At 44.7% G+C, this 17,694-nt stretch overlaps 1 protein-coding gene across 1 annotated transcript; it reads left to right on the top strand.

Annotated features, from left to right (window-relative positions):
• The first annotated feature begins 10,392 nt into the window (after positions 1-10,392).
• On the top strand, positions 10,393-17,194 carry LOC114037479 (acrosin-like). The gene is made up of 5 exons (XM_027854379.1): positions 10,393-10,460; positions 10,587-10,793; positions 11,075-11,344; positions 16,382-16,541; positions 16,700-17,194. Exons 1-5 carry the CDS (start codon positions 10,393-10,395, stop codon positions 17,192-17,194), a joined length of 1,200 nt encoding a protein of 399 aa, XP_027710180.1.
• Positions 17,195-17,694: the final 500 nt, after the last annotated feature.

Genomic DNA, 17,694 nt, shown 5'->3' with positions numbered 1-17,694 from the left:
GATACTAGGAGGAAACAGAAATTGGCAATGGGACCCCAAACAGGCCTAATTATTGGAGATGGCTTTTGGAGTTTTTAACAACAGAGACCTAGTGGCAGCAAAAGAAAGAGAAGGAAGGGAGAGGGCTAGAGACAGAGAACATGCTCAATTCTTGTTTGTTTTTTTCTTTTTTGGTGAGGCAATCAGAGTTAAGTGTCACACAGCTAAAACATGCTCAATTCTTGGGTGCTGCCATGGCCAGGAAAAGACCCAAGGATGCTCCTGGTGACTCAGGCAGTGGGGAAACCTGCTTTTGATGCCACAGGGCACACCCCCTGCCATGGAACCCCTGGGATGGATGCCTTGGGGACCAGGATGTGACCAGGAGCGACATTGGAGGAAGAACTGATCCCGAGGTTGGAAAAGTGGTGTGGCTGCCCCCCAGTACCCCGTCCTCCAATCTTTTCAAGATGAGGAATGACGGGGGAGCCTGGGGTTTGGCAGAGCTCCCACTTTCTGTGTCTCTCTCACCAAGCCCTCGGCAAAAATTCACGTAAGGTTACCTGATCTGTAATAGATTGTTTTAACCAATTACTCTGGCCCTACTGGCCCCTTGACCCATCAGGTCATGGGCGTGAAAGGGAAAACTAAGGGATGTTGTGAGACACGGCCCCTCCCTTGCCTATTTATCCGTTGTTTGAATGCTCTTTCCACCCCCTTGTTGGGAAGGGACCTGATGGTGAAGTTGGGGAGCCAATTTTCTCTAGTTAAGCATCTCCCTTTTTCCTCTTTGCATCAGACCTCCCCATGTTCCCCTGGAAGTGTGGGAGACAATTGAGCCAATTGTTTGGGATCAGGGAATTCCTGGGGGAGCTACTCATGCCACCCCAGCCATCATTCACTTCCAAGACCCTAATGTGTCCCCCATCATCATCAATATCCAATTAAGCCTGAGGCCTCGGAAGGACTACAACCATTGATTGAAAAATTCCTTAAGTATAAAATCCTTGTCCCTTGTCAATCCCCATGTGACACCCCTATCCTTCCTGTAAAAAAATCTAATGGAGAATACCAAATGGTTCAGGATCCCAAGGCTGTTAAGGAAGTTGTTATTCCTTGTCGACCTGAAAGTTGGTTAAAGAGGCAACAAAGCTAGGTGATGAGTAAATTCATATTATTTATTCCTTTAAGTTAGCGGCATGTACATGGAGTCAGAGCTTTAACTGACTGAAGCAAGCCATTTTAGGAAGACATTTAAACCCTGACTCAGGATGTCTGTGTTACTCAGATTTATGGTCTCCATATGTGTTTAACCATAGCATGACAAAGGAATTTTCTTAATTGAATAGCTTGTAAATACAATAAGATAGGAGAATGTCAAAGTGTCCATTGAAATGATAGATCCATGATATCTGTGTTTCTTTTACCATTAGCATGACATATGTTATGGACATGGTATATGTCTGTAAAATACCAAGATAAGAAAAGTCCCATTATTTAAGGTAGTGTCTGGGTTAAGGCATCTTATCCTTAGTGGCCATAACAGAGGAATGCTCCTGTTCAATCTCAGTTGCTGACACAGGAAAGGGCATTTTGAGTTCACTCAGAGAACAAAGAAAAGAATGTTTATTATGTTGGGGTGCTTCTTCTGTTTGATTAGTTCAGGCCTTGGCCCTTATTGGAGCTCAAATGATCTTTGATCATTATCCTATACGCTTCATAGTCCCTAGCCCACACACTATACTCACTCAGATTCCTGGGGGTATCCAATGGTTTTCCACCCTGGATCTCAAAGATGCCTTTTTCTGCATACCTCTTCATATGGACTCACAATTTATTTTTGCCTTTTGAATGGACACTCCAGGGAAATCAAGTTCATGTCAGCTAACATGGACAGTCTTGCCCCAAGGGTTTCGTGATAGTACCTCATTTATTCGGCCAGGCTTTGGGAACAGATTTAAGGGATTTGGAACTAGCTGGTAGTAGCTTAATTCGGTATGTGGATGAATTTCTTATTTGTACTCCCACTGGGAGGCTTCTCTGGCTGCTGCCACAGAAACTCTTAATTTCTTGGGCACTCGAGGCTACAGGGTCTCTTTGAACATTTGTATTACAAGCTCCCCAACTTCACCATCAGGTCCCTTCCCAACAAGGGGGTGGAACAAGAGGAGAGCATAAGGAAGGAGCATTCAAACAACAGATAAATAGGCAAGGGAGGGGCCGTGTCTCACAACATCCCTTAGTTCTCCCTTTGACGCCCATGACATGATGGGTCAAGGGGCCAGTAATACGTGCCAGTCTGTAAAGTAGCTGGGCCATGAACTAACACCCACCCCTCGATCCTTAACCTCAGAGAGGAAAAGGGCAATCTTGTCTATCCCTGTTTTGCACTTTTCTAGGCATGGATGGATTTCGTAGACTCTGGTTCCCTAATTTTGGTCTTATTGCTAAGCCCTTTTATGACTCTACTCAAGTCCCTGACTCATTCCCTCTAGAGTAGGGCCTCAACCAAGCTTTTGAGACTTTGAAAACTAAATTGACTACCAAGCCAGCATTAGCTCTACCCAATCTAGAAAAACCTTTCTCTCTGTATATGGATGAAAGGAGAGGACTGGCTTTGGGAGTCCTAACCCAGTCCTTAGGACCTGACCTCAGGCCAGTTGCTTGTTTTTCAAAAGAAGTAGACTCAGTGGCTGCCTGATGGGCTTCATGCCTCCAGGCAGTGGCCGCTCCAGCCATTCTGTTCAAAAGTCATCCAACTAGCAGTAGGTTAGGAGAAACCACTGGACAAGTCTGTCAGGCTTGCCTAACTTGTACCCAGAGACTCTGAAACATCCCTGTGAATCCTTGGAGGGCCTCCAGTTTCTGTCCAGAAAGGCCCTGCCCCCTCCACAGGACAGGTGGATAAAGAGGTGAAATCATATATGCTCTTTTCCTTCTATGTTTTCACCTGGCCATAGTCATCTTTGATTCCCTGCAGGGAAATTATCTTTTCTCCATCCTCCTCTTGTGACTGTTTGGTTCTTGTGTGTTTAACCTCCTTGCCAGGTTTGTTTCCTCCAGGGTCCTAGCCACTTCCAGATGTCTACTCAGGCTATATAGTGACCTCTGACTGAGTCCAAGGTCTCTAGCCCACTGGACCTGAAGTCTGACCCATTGAACCTGACCCAGCGAGGCAGGGACAGCTCTACACCCCTTGCTAGCAGGAAGCAGTTTCAGAAGCCTAGACCTTTGCCCGTTACCCCAAAAGAATTTGGGTCCCATTTGTTTGAAGGGGAAATGATGGGGTACAAGCCCCACCATTGTCCTAGAGTTTTCTCCCACTTGGTCAAATCTTTGGTGTTTGCCTGAGGCATCATCCCAGTAATCCTCTCAACTGGCCTTTCATTGTGGCTACACTCAATATCCCAATTCTCTGTTACCCTTAACCTAGCTCAGCCCTCCATTGTCTGTCACCAAGGGATGGCCCTGGCTACTTCCCACCCTTGAGCCTATCTAGACCCAGTCACTTCCATCTAGATCCTCCCTAGACCCCTCCTCATAGTCACCCCAAACTACTTGGCCACTCCTAGGTCCCTTCCACAGTCTTTCTGTGTATAAGGTCTATCTTGTCTCCATTAAGGTGCTCAGATTCTTAAAATCTAGCCAATGGCTGAGATTTACTCTTGTCCACTTGTCAATACGAGTGTCACAAATGTTCAGATTCCTTAAGAGTCTGGCCAATATGGTGAAGCTCGTCGACCTGAAAGTTGGTTAAAGAGACAACGAGCTAGGTGATAACTAAATCCATATTGTTTACTACCTTAAGTTAGCAACATGTACATGCAGCCAGAGCTTTAACTTTGACTGAGTCAAGCAATTTTAGGAGGACATTTAAACCCTGATTCAGGATGTCTGTGTTACTCAGATTTATGGTCTCCATATATGTTTAATCATAGCGTGAGAAAGGAATTTTCTTAATTGAATAGCTTGTAAATACAATAAAATAGAAGAATGTCATCAAAGTGTAAATGATAGATCCAGGATATCTGTGTTTCCTTTACCATTAACATGACACAACATAGCATATGTCCATCAAATACCAAGATAAGATAAGTCCCCTTATTCAAGGTAGTATCAGCATTGAAGGTGCCTTAGTGGTCATAAACAGAAGAATGCTCTTGGTCAGCTTCAGCTGTTGACACAGGAAGGGGCATTCTTAGTTCACTCAGAGAGAAAAGATTAATTCAGGTTTTTGGCCCTTATTTGGGCTCAACTGATCTTAAATGATTATCATTTCCTCCTTTTGGTCAAGGTAAGCTGAAGGCATCACCTGTAGACCAAAGAAGGGTTGGGAAAAACCTGCCTCTTCTTTAGGGGGTGGGAAGAGATGTCCAATTGGAATGGGCATCTTCACATGATCCTGGAGTCCACATCTAGAAGTGGGCAGCTGTGGGAGTAGTCATGTAGACCTGATAGGGGCTCTTAGAAGACACGTGAGTTGATAATTGAGAGAAAACAGCATCACGTAGGTCCTGAGTTAAAGGCCCATGGAGATGGTTCAGTTTTCCCAGTCACTCAGGGCTAGGTTCAAACCATACAACAAAGTTTTTCTCATAAGTCACAAAATTGTATAACTACATCAAGTCAGGTGCAGATTAAACTACTTAGAGGGCTCACGATAGATGAGTTTTGAGAAGGGAGATTTACATGCCATCAGGATAACCAAGAAAACCTTAAACAAGAACCACAGAAATCAATGCAATCATTATCACCAATGTTAATTAAGATTAAGTTCCTTGCATCCGGATAACTTATCCTCAATGTCAATTGAACCAGCACCTTTTGAATCCCAGTTGTCTCATGTACAAAAGGTTTTATTCTTAGGCAGTTCTAAAAGGGAGTTCTGCTTCTCTGGTTTAGATCTAGAAGTTCCCAGGTAATTCTGACTTAGTATAAATTAGTACAGTCACTTACATTTGGATCTCCATTTCTGATGCTTCTGTTCTTACCTACATCTTGCACCTGGTATAAGAATCTTTTAAAACGTGAGGGTCCAACCATAAAATGAGCTCTCCTGCCTTTCAAAGTTGTCAGACGGATACTTTAATAAAGGAGAAATAATTTCACCAACTTTTACCACTATTCTATACAATTTTTGGTGTAAAAATCTAAATTTGAGATCTTATTACCAAAACATGCTTAAAGCTTGGATTTCCATGACAGATACATTTTGGAAGCCAATCATACATATCTGTATATGATTTTTAGAAGAATCAGTCTAATCCTGTTGCTTTTCTCAAAATTTGTGATCCTATTTAATTAGACAACTATCACACTACATCTTTGTCTTATTACTTTGTCTAATCATTTCCTCCTTAAGATCAGGATGTTATTCCTATATTATTATTATTTGGCCATGAATGTAAGTTAAAATTGTAAGCTATTCATGCTTGCATCCTATTATGGTAGCTCAGAGATGTTTCAGTATCCATCTATTATTTATAAATTTAGTACTGTGCTTACAGAGCTTCTTGATTATAGAAATTTGCTGTAAAAGAAAAAGAAGGACAATGTCATATCATATCAGAAGGAAAGAAGTTCCTTAGCTCTATTTGATTTCAGGCATGAGTCATATTTGAGAGCCAATCATGTAGTCACTGGATGTTAAAAGCAGGGTTCAGGATTAACCAGGTGGGGAATTCTCCTTTTCAGAAAGGAAATAGCACAATTGGGAAATAGAGTCAGGAAGATCCTACCTAGGCTGTGTTCTAGGTCGTCCTCAAAACTCTTCCCAGGCACAGACATCCATGTTAAGCAGTTCTCAGCCTGTAGCACATGCCATTCTACTATTGGCTTCATGACAACTCAGACAATTATCCTGGTAATCAAAGCTCAAAACAATAGTAAATTGCTGCCCCATAAAGTCACATATCTTAGATAATAAGAATTTAATCTCACAATGGTAACAGTAAGAGACTGATCACAGAAAAATCCTACTGCTCTCATGATTCCTTTAAACAATGGGAACATCTCAAGGTGAATCTTGAGCAGTTTGCATAAATTTCTGCACATGTTTTAATTCCAGATTAAAAATAATACTAGATTTCCCATTAAGTTAACACAAAAGAGCTCATAAGTTACTACTCTTCACTAACATGACTACCTGTACTGGAATCCCATTCCTTAAACAAAGAGGTTCCTAACCTTAACCTCACAAGCTGATGGTTTTATGTCCTTGTTCACAAGCTTGTTTATTCTTCTCTACTTATATTCACTTTGGAAGAATGAGACACTTCAGGATTTGAAACCTATACATATAAGTTCAAACACTAATTTAACTCTTGCTTAGGCCATGGAATGACTACAGATTCAGATAAAAACAGCAAGATCTCTTCTGCTTTACAACTCATTACAATAATTTAGCAATAAATTATCTTGCAAATGAAAATTTAGTAGGTCTTCAAAAAAAATCAAACAAGACATATCTTCTAAAAGTATTTCCCTTCTTTAAAAACAGTTTAAAATTTATCCTGACGTTAAGAAAAATAATTACTAAACTTTTATGAAGAACATTAGTTGGAAACTTTTAAAATGATAAATATCTCTCTTTTCCACCTTAAAGTAAATATAAACCTTTAAAATTGGAATTCATTAAAACTAAGTTGATGTAAAATGTCCGTAAGTAACATAAATAAATTCCCAAAGTACTATAATAAACTAAATTACTAGTTATTACAGAATTCCTAGATATCACCAAGTTTCTTAGTCAAAAAGGTGTTTGTAATGGAGAAAAAATTCAGTTTTTATAATGCATGAAGAACATACCCAATTAAATTAGCCTCATCACAATAACACATATTATTAAGCCTTTAAAAATTTACTCAGTATTTTTTTTCTCCTTTGTCTTTAAATATATCTCTAAAAATTAGGAAAAACTATTACATTCTGGAATCTCACATAGATAGTGAATGCGGTAGTTCATAAATTTCCAAATTAACATAACCCAATGATTCTCATTTACTCAGGAATTCCACAACACCGGAAACTTTTACACAGAGTTGATAAGAATTTTAAGTGAAACTTCCTCTTAAAGGTAAATAAGACTTGGAAGTTTATTCTAACCCATTCATTCTCCCTGATTTTTTTTGAGGGGGTACGATTCTTGATCTAACATCTCTCGATTATAAGAGAAATTGCTTTTTCAACAACATAGCTGATACAATTTGTTTACCAGATAACACCACATAAAAAAATCAGAAATATAACCATACTATAAGCAATAATTATGTATTTAAAACTTGAAACAGAACCAATTAATTACCTGCTTATAACCAAATATACCTCATTAAATGGTAACAATTCTCAAATTATCCAATTTTATCACATCCTTTTAAAAGACCAAACCATACGCACCATTTCTACCTCACAATGGTCTCTGAAATTTTACAATCTAAGAGAGTTTTAGAAATACAATATAATTTAGAAAAGTAGTAGTAACATAAACAACAAACTTCAGATGAAATCTGTTGTCTTTCCAGATTATCACATATAGAAATTATTGATCTCATTACTCCTGGTATTCAAAAACCACTTCAAAGTTATCAGGTATGGAACAATTACATTAAATTAGGGAGATAATAATAATGTTGTCTAACATATGCCAGTCGTTGTTTTAAGCACTTTATAATCATTATATCATTTCGATCCCATAACAACAACCATTATTATTCTTCCCTTTACAAATCAGGAAACAGGGCAAACAGAGATAAAATAACTTGCCATAAATTCTAAAACTGGAACAGAGAAGCATGGGGCTTACCAAGAGTAGAAGTTGGCTTCTCACCTCATAATGCTGTTGCCAGGCCTTCCAGGGGCTGGGGTGGCTGATGCCAGGGCCTTCCCAGTGGTGATGATTCTTGGTGGCAGGGCTTAGGGAATCTCATTATAGTTTTGACCTGTCCACTTCTCCCCTCCCCACAGCTGCAGAATTTACTGAGGCTGGTGCTATTTGCAGCTGTTGGGGCACACAGAATGTATTGAACCTGGGTGTTTCTCCCAGGCCTTGCCTAGAGGGGTGGGCTGCAAGGTGCCCTGGGGCACAGGACTGCTAGTCTGTGATAGCTGCCCCTCCCCTCTTTTTGCCAGATGGGGAAGGCTGATATAAGTTTTCCCTACAATTCTCCAGCATTCTCTTCTCTTTTACAATTCCCACACTGAGATACTTATCTCTGAGGAGGGAGTGGGGAATGCTGAGGAATCAGGATTGGGAGGAGGTGTTTTAGCAGAGGGTGAGCTCCTGGAATTACCCCCAGTCTCAGTTTTCTCCAACAATCCCAAAATGATCAATTTCCCAACTTCTTAATGATTAATCTCAAAACCTCCAGAATCTGCTAAGATGTCTTTAGCTGCATCTAACTTTTCACTGTCGCTCCAGGCTGGCCAGGCCTGGAACCACAAGTAAAGGAGTTTTACAGGTTTGTTGTTTTCCTAGCTGCATCCCTTAGAAGTCTCTGGCAGCCTTTAAAATCTTATAAAGTAACAGACTCACTCACAGCACACATGATACAGACACAGAGACACACACTGACAGACAAACTGACAGGACAAATACAATACAAACATAGCGCACACTTAATGACAGAGAGAGAGAGGGAATTAGAGGCTTGTTGGGTACTCCCAACACAAATTGGCTGTTTATTATTATTCCAAGGCAGTGGGGTTGGGGAATTTGCAAGGATCCAAGACCTGACAGTGTAACTGAATCCTGTGAGCCTTCCTCAGAGTGCCCCTGAGGTTGCAGATTTAAAGGGGCAAATCCCAATGAAGTTAAGTTGGGGGATCTGAGTCCCTGCCAGGACCATAGCCTTTAAGGGAAAGGGCAGGAGGAAACAGATTATTCGGAGCCTGGGAAAGAGTGCTGAAGTGGTTTTGCGAGCCTTAAGGGAAGAGGCTTCTGCCTTTTCTTCTCCCTCAACCATCTCAGCAACCCAGCGATGAAAACATTTCCACTCCTGGCTAGATGTTTTGCTGGCCTTTAAACTTAGTTTGATTTTAAGATAAAGTAACTTTGACGGGTCAAAAGAACCCCTATTGAGGCCAACGTAATCTGGGGCTATCTTTAGTTAGCTGACATCAGTGCTGGCAGTACTTGTGATCACCAGATTGGCAATGGCTTGACATATAAGAGATGACGGTCTTGTTAGCTGGATTTCTAGTTTTAGTTTCTGACTGACCCATAGCCAATTTCCCTAGATCGATCCTTACCAGAGGGGATCTAACAGATACAATAGCCAGAGTTTCTGAACTTCGACTTGATCCCCAACTCCAGAGCTAGCTTAAAGGGAATTTTCTTTCGAACTTCAACCAAACTAGTGGGAGGTCTATGGAAACCAGGAATAGGGAGAAACTTACCCGACCCCATCAAGGTTAGGACTCCAGGAAAAAAAACCCAAAAAAACAGATCCTGAGGCACCAGAGCCACCAGCATTGCTGGGGTGGGCTGGTGTTTTCACCTATTCCTTCAGCTTCATCCAAGTCACGGCACCATTACTGTTGACCTGAAAGTTGGTTAAAGAGACAACAAGTTAGGTGATAAGTAAATTCATATTGTTTTATTCCCTTAAGTTAGCAGCATGTAACATGTTACATGGAGGCAGAGCTTTAACTCTGACTGAAGCAAGCCATTTTAGCAGAACGTTTAAACCCTGACTCAGAATGTCTGCGTTACTCAGATTTGCAGTCTCCATATATGTTTAACCAGAGCATGAGAAAGGAATTTTCTTAATTGAATTGCTTGTAAATACAATAAGATAGAAAAATGTCGTCAAAGTGTATATGATAGATCCAGGATATCTGTGTTTCCTTTACCATTAACATGACACAACATAGCATATGTACATCAAATACCAAGATAAGAAAAGTCCCCTTATTCAAGGTAATGTCAGGGTTGAAGGCTCCTTAGTGGTCATAAATAGAAGAATGCTCTTGGTCGGATTCAGCTGTTGACACAGGAAGGGGCATTCTTAATTCACTCATGGAGAAAAGATTCATTCAGGTTTTTGGCCCTTATTGGGGCTCAATTGATCTTAAACAATTATCAATCTTTAATAAACCTTGTCTTCGGCTGAAAGAAGGTTTAGGTCAAATTCATTTGGGCAGGACCTGAAGAGTGTGTCGCTATTTTGGGGTCCCGTATCCCTAAACCTCTAAAACCTCAACAGGACCAGTGTACCTCATGGGGCTTTTGTGGGGCAAACACTTCATGGCTCTCAGAGGGCCCACGGGGGTGAGGGTCAGTTGAGGCCTCTCGGCCCCTCCCCCAACATTCTGTTCTTGCACCACAGAGGCTCAGGCCTGTGATTGGCCAGGGCAGTGTTCAATTGGAATCCCTTCTAGGCTTCTAGCTCATACTGGAGGACGATGGCGACTGGGATGGTTGGGCAGATTGTGCTCTTGTCTCTCCTGTGGACTGGGGGGGCCGATGCTCAGAATACATGCTCGTATGTGGAGACACAGGGAGGGGGGAGCCATGGACAGGCCCCTCCTCCTCCTTTCCCTACCAGGGGAGGGTGGGGGCCAAGGTCTGTGACCCTTTCCTGGTCACCTCATATCTCTTCTCCCACCAGGGGTCTTTGTGGACAGAGGCCAATGGTCAACGCGGCTGGCACTCGGATCGTTGGGGGTGCGGACGCGAGCCGAGGGGCTTGGCCCTGGATAGTCAGTATACAGGTACAGTATTGGAATGGTGATTACAAGTACCACATGTGTGGCGGCTCCCTCATCGCTCCGAGTTGGGTTCTCACCGCTGCTCACTGCTTTGGAGATCAAGCCAAGTGAGTGAACTGGGGCTGAGGGGTGGGTGGGGTGGGCAAGAGAGGTCCCCCTCCTGGGGGGGGTCTCTCTCTTTTTCTGTCTGTCTGTCTATCTCTGGGGGAGCCCTGCCTGGGCATCCCCTTGTTAAGGGGTCCTGGTTTCTCTCTCTCTTCTCTCTCTCTCTCTCTCCCTCCTTTCCTCTTTTCTGTTCCCTCTCATCTCCCCTTCTCTGCCTTCCCTCCCTCCCTCCCTCACTGCCCTGCCTGAGGTGACTCTGGGTCCTCACTGATTTTTTCCCCAGTAACTATGATCTCTGGCGGTTTTTGATTGCTGCATGGGATATTCAGATCGGGTGGGTCTACGGCGCCTTGGACTCTCGAGTGCAGGAGCGAAAACCTATCAAGATTATCCTACATGAACATTATAATAAGCAATTTATGAAAAACGACATTGCATTGGTCCAGCTGGACAGACCCATAGTGTGTGGGGACCTGGTGCGCATTGCCTGCCTGCCTCGGGCTAGCGAGCCCCTATTCACGTCTAAGGAGAAGTGTGCTATTGCTGGCTGGGGGTTCAAAGTGGAAGGTATAGGTAAGCCTGCAATGGGGCATTGGCGAAGTTGAGGGGATCATGGCAGCTACAAAGTGGGGCTTCAGGGGCCATAAGAATGATGGGGATCATGGGGCAGCATGGAAGGTGATGGTAGGTAACCACAGGGGACCTCTGGGGTCATGGGGATGCAGGGTGACTCCACAGCCATAAGTGTTGACTCTTTGGGTCTGGGCCAGCTTCCCTGGCAATCTTTGCTTGTGGACTTAGTGCCCACAAGCTTGTTTATTCGCTTCCACAACATGGAGCCATCTTTCCTGAGAGACCCATCCTCAAACACTGCGTCTTGGTTTTTCCTCTTCAAAGCATTTGCTGTAAACTCAGGGGGTAGACAACAGACCCCCTTACCATAGTGCTCTTGTCAAAGCCTGCCCTGCAATCAGAAGACCCTAACGCTTGAGTTATCCAAGGTAGAATAGACATATGGCTGTCTGTCAGTTCCAACTCCACCCCCATCCCTACCATTCCTTATCATTCACATCTATATAGTACTACGGTTGGCTCTAGAGCTCTCCATAGCATTGGAGACAGCCAGCTCAATGGATTGGCATCCCAGAAACCTGCCCTGGAGTCCCAGCTTTGCCCCTGCCTCCCTGGGTGGCCTGGGATAGTCTCAATTCCATCATCCCATGGGTGGGCTCTCTTCCCCCACTGTGGGGTATCTGCATATCTGAGAAGCCTGCCTTCCACACCTTCACCCAAGGGCAACCACATATCCCTGGAGTTCTCCACAGGAGACCTCCTTCCACATGAACATGAATCCATTCATGAGGCCACTCAGTCAGGTTAGAGCCTGTATAATGGAACTGCCAGTGCGATTATATCTCTCCAGCTTGTCCAGAAGGATGGTCTGCAGTCCTTTGCAAATGTTTCATGAAATCTCCTGATCTGCCTGTCTTGTAATCCCGTCAACAAAGGAAGCAAAGCTAATTTGTCATGACATATTTTGTTATCTTTATAATATTTTATTTTCCCCCAGTTGCATGTAAAAACAATTTTTAACATTCATTGTTTTTTTTTTAAATTTTGAATTCCAAATTTGATCCCTCCTTCCCTCATGTACCCCCTTTCTGAGACAGTAAACAATCTGATATAGGTTATACATGTAAGTAAAATTTTACATGTAATCTTGTAAATCATTTCCATATTAGTCATTTTGTGCAAGAAGACTTGAAGAGAAAGAAAGAAAGTAGGAAGGAAAGAAGGAAAGACAGGAAGGAAGAAAAAGAAAGAAGGAAGAGAGGAAGGAAAGGAAGAAAGAAGAAAGAGAGAGAGAAAGAAAGGAATATAATATGCTTCAGTCTATATTCAGACAACCTAAGTTCTTTTTCTGGAGGCAGATAGCATGTTTCATCATCAGTCCTTTGGGACTGTCTTGCTGACAACAGCTAAGTCATTCTCAGTGGTTCATCATACAATATTGCTGTTGCTGTACACAGTGTTCTCCTGATTCTGCTCACTTCACTCTGCATCCATTCATGTAAGTCTTTCCAGGTTTTTCTGAAATCATGCTGCTTGGTCATGACTTGTACTTGATGAAAGCATGCCTGCCCTCAATGGTTTCTGCTTTTCTTTCTAACCACGAATGAACCAACCCTCTAATAACATACATGTTCAAGACTTCTCTAAGAATTTGGTGTCCAGCCTGCTGCCCTGCACCAGCAACAATTTCTGGCCCAGGTGCACCTCCTCTTGTCATGTCTAAGGGCATTGTACTGAGGACGATTTGTGCAAATGTCTGTTGGAAGAAGGAATGTTTTTGCAGATGACTTCGTGTAGCAGTCAACACGTTGACAGTAACTGATCTGTCTAAGGTATAAAGACCAGAAGATTCTGCTGTGTCCATTGTTTATGGATTAAAGGACAATTAGGCAGCAGGATTAAAGAGAAGAGAGATTCTCTAGGGGTAGGGGGGCTCTCCAAATGCTGCTTTTTTGAGAAGGTGTTATTAAATTGTAACACAAAACCTCCTGAATGAAATGTCATTGTTGTTGGGTTATTTTTCAGTTATGTCTGACTCTTTGTGACCCCATTTGGGGTTTTCTCAGCAAAGACACCGGAGTGGTTTGCCATTTCACATGGAAAGAAATCCATAGTCATTTAGAAGAGATTGGCCCAATCTTCTAGTAGGAAACACAAAGTGGATGGTAAGTGCATGACGCCCAGGTTACACTATGTAGGTGGATGGACAGCCCATGCAAACAGTTCATCAGTAGCCATATCTTGGATAGGCACATCAGGGCAACACTGAAGCAAGCCCAGAATCCAAAAGGAGTTGGTTGCCCCATATCAAGTTTAGGAGATTCTGCAGCACTTTTCAATGATGCCAAGCTCACAGCCACAGAAAATGGCTTCCTAAGCTCCATATTCTCCACATATTCTTATTTTATGGAAAAAAATGGACAGTCTCAGAAAAATCCAAACACCAAGTGACACCATGCAATGGCAAGCTGCAAACCCATGTCACCATGTTGGGTGTGAGGAGCGTAAGCGACAGCGTGCCTGCTGGGGCCTGCTGGGCAAGGGGCAAGCATGAAGAGAAGTCAGCCAGCCAGCCAAGGGTCTGTGTGCCGATGCAGCATGAGAAGAAGCCAAGGAAGACCCCCCGGCAGCTTGGCAGGATGAAAAGGTGGAGTGGTAGCCAATATGGATGGGCTCCATCTTTGGAGGGAACAGTGGTGTGCTCCAAGGAAATTGGGTTCTATCAATAGATGTAGTTGAGAGAACTCCTCAGGAACTCCTAATGACAAGTCCCTCTACTCTCTGGACAATGACTGGTGGGCGATGGACACTGCCATAGGCAGCCTTGCAGGAGTATGACCATGCCCGCTGAGGTCAGGCCTCGGTGGGCACACAGCTGCCCCCAGAATGCTGAGGGGCCATTGGACAGCCCTTCCTAGCTGCTCTTGAGTCCCACCAGCTGCCTTTGGCATCCCGGCTGCCCAGGCTCAGGTTTTGCTCCTGGACCGGAAGGTTTTCCCGCCTCCCCTTCACTCCTAGAGCTGCTCTCTCCTTCCTCAACAGGAAGAGCTTCCTGATCCAGTTAGCTCTAAGCCCCAGAACTGCCTTGTGTTACTTCCCCCTCTTTGAGACCATGTACTCTGTGACCACACTGTCCCCCTACCCTCAACAAATGGAATTTGCCTGAGGTCAGGGACCACTCTCTGAAGTCCAGAGTATAGATTCTTCATCACTGTTTGTTGACTGGCTGAGTGCAAGCCCATGTCCTTCTGGAACAACATATTCCAAGCTCTCTGTCCTTTTATAGGTGTGGCTGCTAAATTGTGTGCGATCCTGACTGTGGCTCCTTGGTACTCAAATGCTTTCTTTTTGGCTGCTTGCAGTGTTTTTTCTTTGACCTAGAAGCTCTGGCTTCTGGCTGTGATGTTCCAGGGAGTTTTCATTTTGGGTTTCTTTCAGAAGGTGACTGATGGATTTTTTTCTACTTCACTTTGTCCTCTGGTTCTAGGAGATCTGGGCCATTTTCTTTTAAGATTTCTTGAAATCATATATCTATACTCTTTCATCAGGGCTTTCAAGTTGTCTGATAATTCTTGAATTTTTTCCTATCTGTTTTCCGAGTCAGTTGTTTTTGTTATGAGATAACCTTATATTTTCTTCTATTTTTTCCAGTCTTTTGACTTTGATTTAATATTTCTTGCCCCACAGAATCATTAGATTCTATTTGATCCATTCTAATTTTTAAGGAGTTTATTGTTTGGACAAGATTTTGTACATCTTGTGCTAAGCTGTTAATTTCCTTGCTAGTTTTTTTGTCCATAGCTCTCATTTCTCTTCCACTTTTTTTCTTCTAGTGCTCTAATTTCACTTAAAAAAAATTTTTAAAAAAATAATGTTTCCTCTCTTCCAGGAATTCTACTGACTTTGTGCCCAGGCTCTGTTTTCCTCTGAGGTCTTGCTTGAAGTCACTTTTTGCTTCTGAATTTGTGTTTTGAGCGTCCCTGGCACCACAATGGGTGGGATTTGGTTTTTGTTTGCTGATCCTTTCAGCCTACTTCTTAGCTTCAGACTTTGTTAGGGCCAGGCTCTGTGTACTTCCGGAGGGAATGTCTGGCCTGGACCTGCTTTTGCTTTCTTGGGTATCTTTGAAGTTCCAATCTTGATGTATATTGAGTGTTGTGTTATTTCAAAATTTCAGGGCAGCCTGCAAGTTTTTAGTGATCCCAAAGTCCTGTCTCTACCACGAAAGTGGCAAAAATCCATTGATGAGCAAGCACATATTTCCCTTTTTCCAGGAATCTTGTATGATTTTTCACTTGTGCCTGGGAGCCTACTATAGGGTATATCTGGAGCCAGCAAACAGCACGGTGGGATCTCTTGCACCTTTCAGGACCCAGCTTCTCAACTACACATTGGATCCACTTAGCATCTGTGGCTTTAGTTAGGCAGTCATTGATAAAAATGCAGATCTGAACAGAGCCAAGGATGGAGCCCCGAGGCCCTCCACTAGAGACCTCCTCCTGCTTGGCCCTGGACAGTTCTGCCCACATCTGTCTGTGCTCCTGGGCTCTGGGAGTCTCTTGTGGGAGAGGCTCCCTGAGCTCACACTCTGCCCTCCATTCTCCAGGATTGTGTGAGCCTGGTGCACCTCACAGTTTGCTCAGGGGTCTTTCCAACTCTGTAACCCTTCAGGGTGGGGCATCTCCCCCTTCCACCTGTCTCCTTCCCCCATTCTATAACCCCCAGGCATACCTCCCACTTCTACGCATTGACACTGGACTCCTGGGATGCCTTCTTGGGGGGCAGGGGAAGGTCTGAGGGCAGATGCCCTCTGTTTTCAGTCCTGGGGAGGGGTGGGAAGCCTGATGTTTGTCAGTAGCAGCAGCTGCCCCTGGGCTGGGCTTAGTGAAGGAAGCGGGGAGGGCCTCTGGGGCTGGTGGGATATACCTGGGTCACAGCAGTTTACATCAGGTGGGGAGAGATTTGCCCTGGTCAAATGGGCTGGCAGGGACCTGGGCAGGCAGCTGGCTGACCCCAGACTTCTGGCTGTGACAGGTACCCCATCTAAGATACTACAGGAAGCTGAGGTTAACATGATCGATTCGAGGACGTGCAACGGAACCCACTGGTACTACGGGGCCATTCACACAAACAACCTTTGTGCTGGCTACGTAGAGGGAAAGATCGACACTTGCCAGGTAACCTGGCCTACACACCCCAGAGGACCCTACATCTTCCTGGACTCCCCTCAGGGTCTCATGCTGGCCCCCCCTACCATCCCCCTCCCTCTTAATGTACCCCAGCCCCCTGCTCCCCCCAGGCCAGGCCACCCTGACCACGTGCCCCTTGTGTCTAGGGGGACAGCGGTGGGCCACTCATGTGTAAAGACCCGTACAGCAGCACCTACGTAGTGGTCGGCATCACGAGCTGGGGATCTGGCTGTGCCCATGCCTATCGGCCAGGCATCTACACGTCCACCTGGCACTTTCTGGACTGGATCTCCTCCAAGGTTGGGTCGGACACTGTCTATGCTCAGCTACCTTCTCGGCCTAAGATCACTCGACCTCCTACAAAGGCGAGACCTCCCTTTCCCTGGGTATGGACCCCCTGGTGGATAAAGTCCTCTGCCCCCCAGATGTGGCTCCCTCCTCCCAGGGACGCTTCTGAGACGTGGCCCGAGAATGAGCCCTGGCCTCCAAGCGGTTCCTTAACTGGTTCCCCTGGGTACCCCAACCCTGGGATAGCCAAGGCCCAAGCTCTGGGCCCCAGCCAGGCCTTGCCTCTCACACTCTCCTTCCCAAAGCGCTTGAGGTTGCTCATGGACACCATGAAGAGCAATAAGATCAAGTAGAGCTCAGTCCGGAGAGTGCTGTCCACAGGCGGGTCGGGCGCCTGGCTGTGCCTGGCCTTTTGTCCTGGGAATGAGTCAATAAAGTTGTATGTGAAGCTGGGCCTGCCTGCTCCCTCTGTCCTCCCAGTCCCCCTCCTCATCCTACACGGCGGTGGGTGGTTCGCGGTGGGTGGGGGAACCACCCGGAGGGGCTCAGGGCCCGAGGGGGGCCAGCAGAAGCTTCCCTTTGTCACACAGCCGATCCGCACCATAGATAGCCTCCTTTGGCAAGCGGCCTCTGCCCCCCCAAATCCTCCTCTGCCAGATTCTTGGGGAGCCTTTCAGCCTAGGGCTGAAGCAGGACAGAAGTGAGGAGGCTTTAGGGAATGAAGGTGAGTAAACCCGATTTGGGCTTCAGCTCGAGGGACATCTGCCCCTTGTGTCACAGGCTCAGACTCTTTCCACCTTGTCTCTGCTGCCAGGGACTTCACTTCCTGGGCCTCAGGTTCCTCATGTAGCAG

The sequence above is a fragment of the Vombatus ursinus genome, unplaced genomic scaffold (assembly GCF_900497805.2).
Source record: "Vombatus ursinus unplaced genomic scaffold, bare-nosed wombat genome assembly UNPS02010394.1, whole genome shotgun sequence".
Lineage (NCBI taxonomy): Eukaryota > Metazoa > Chordata > Mammalia > Diprotodontia > Vombatidae > Vombatus > Vombatus ursinus.
This window is presented reverse-complemented; position numbering and strand designations above follow the sequence as displayed.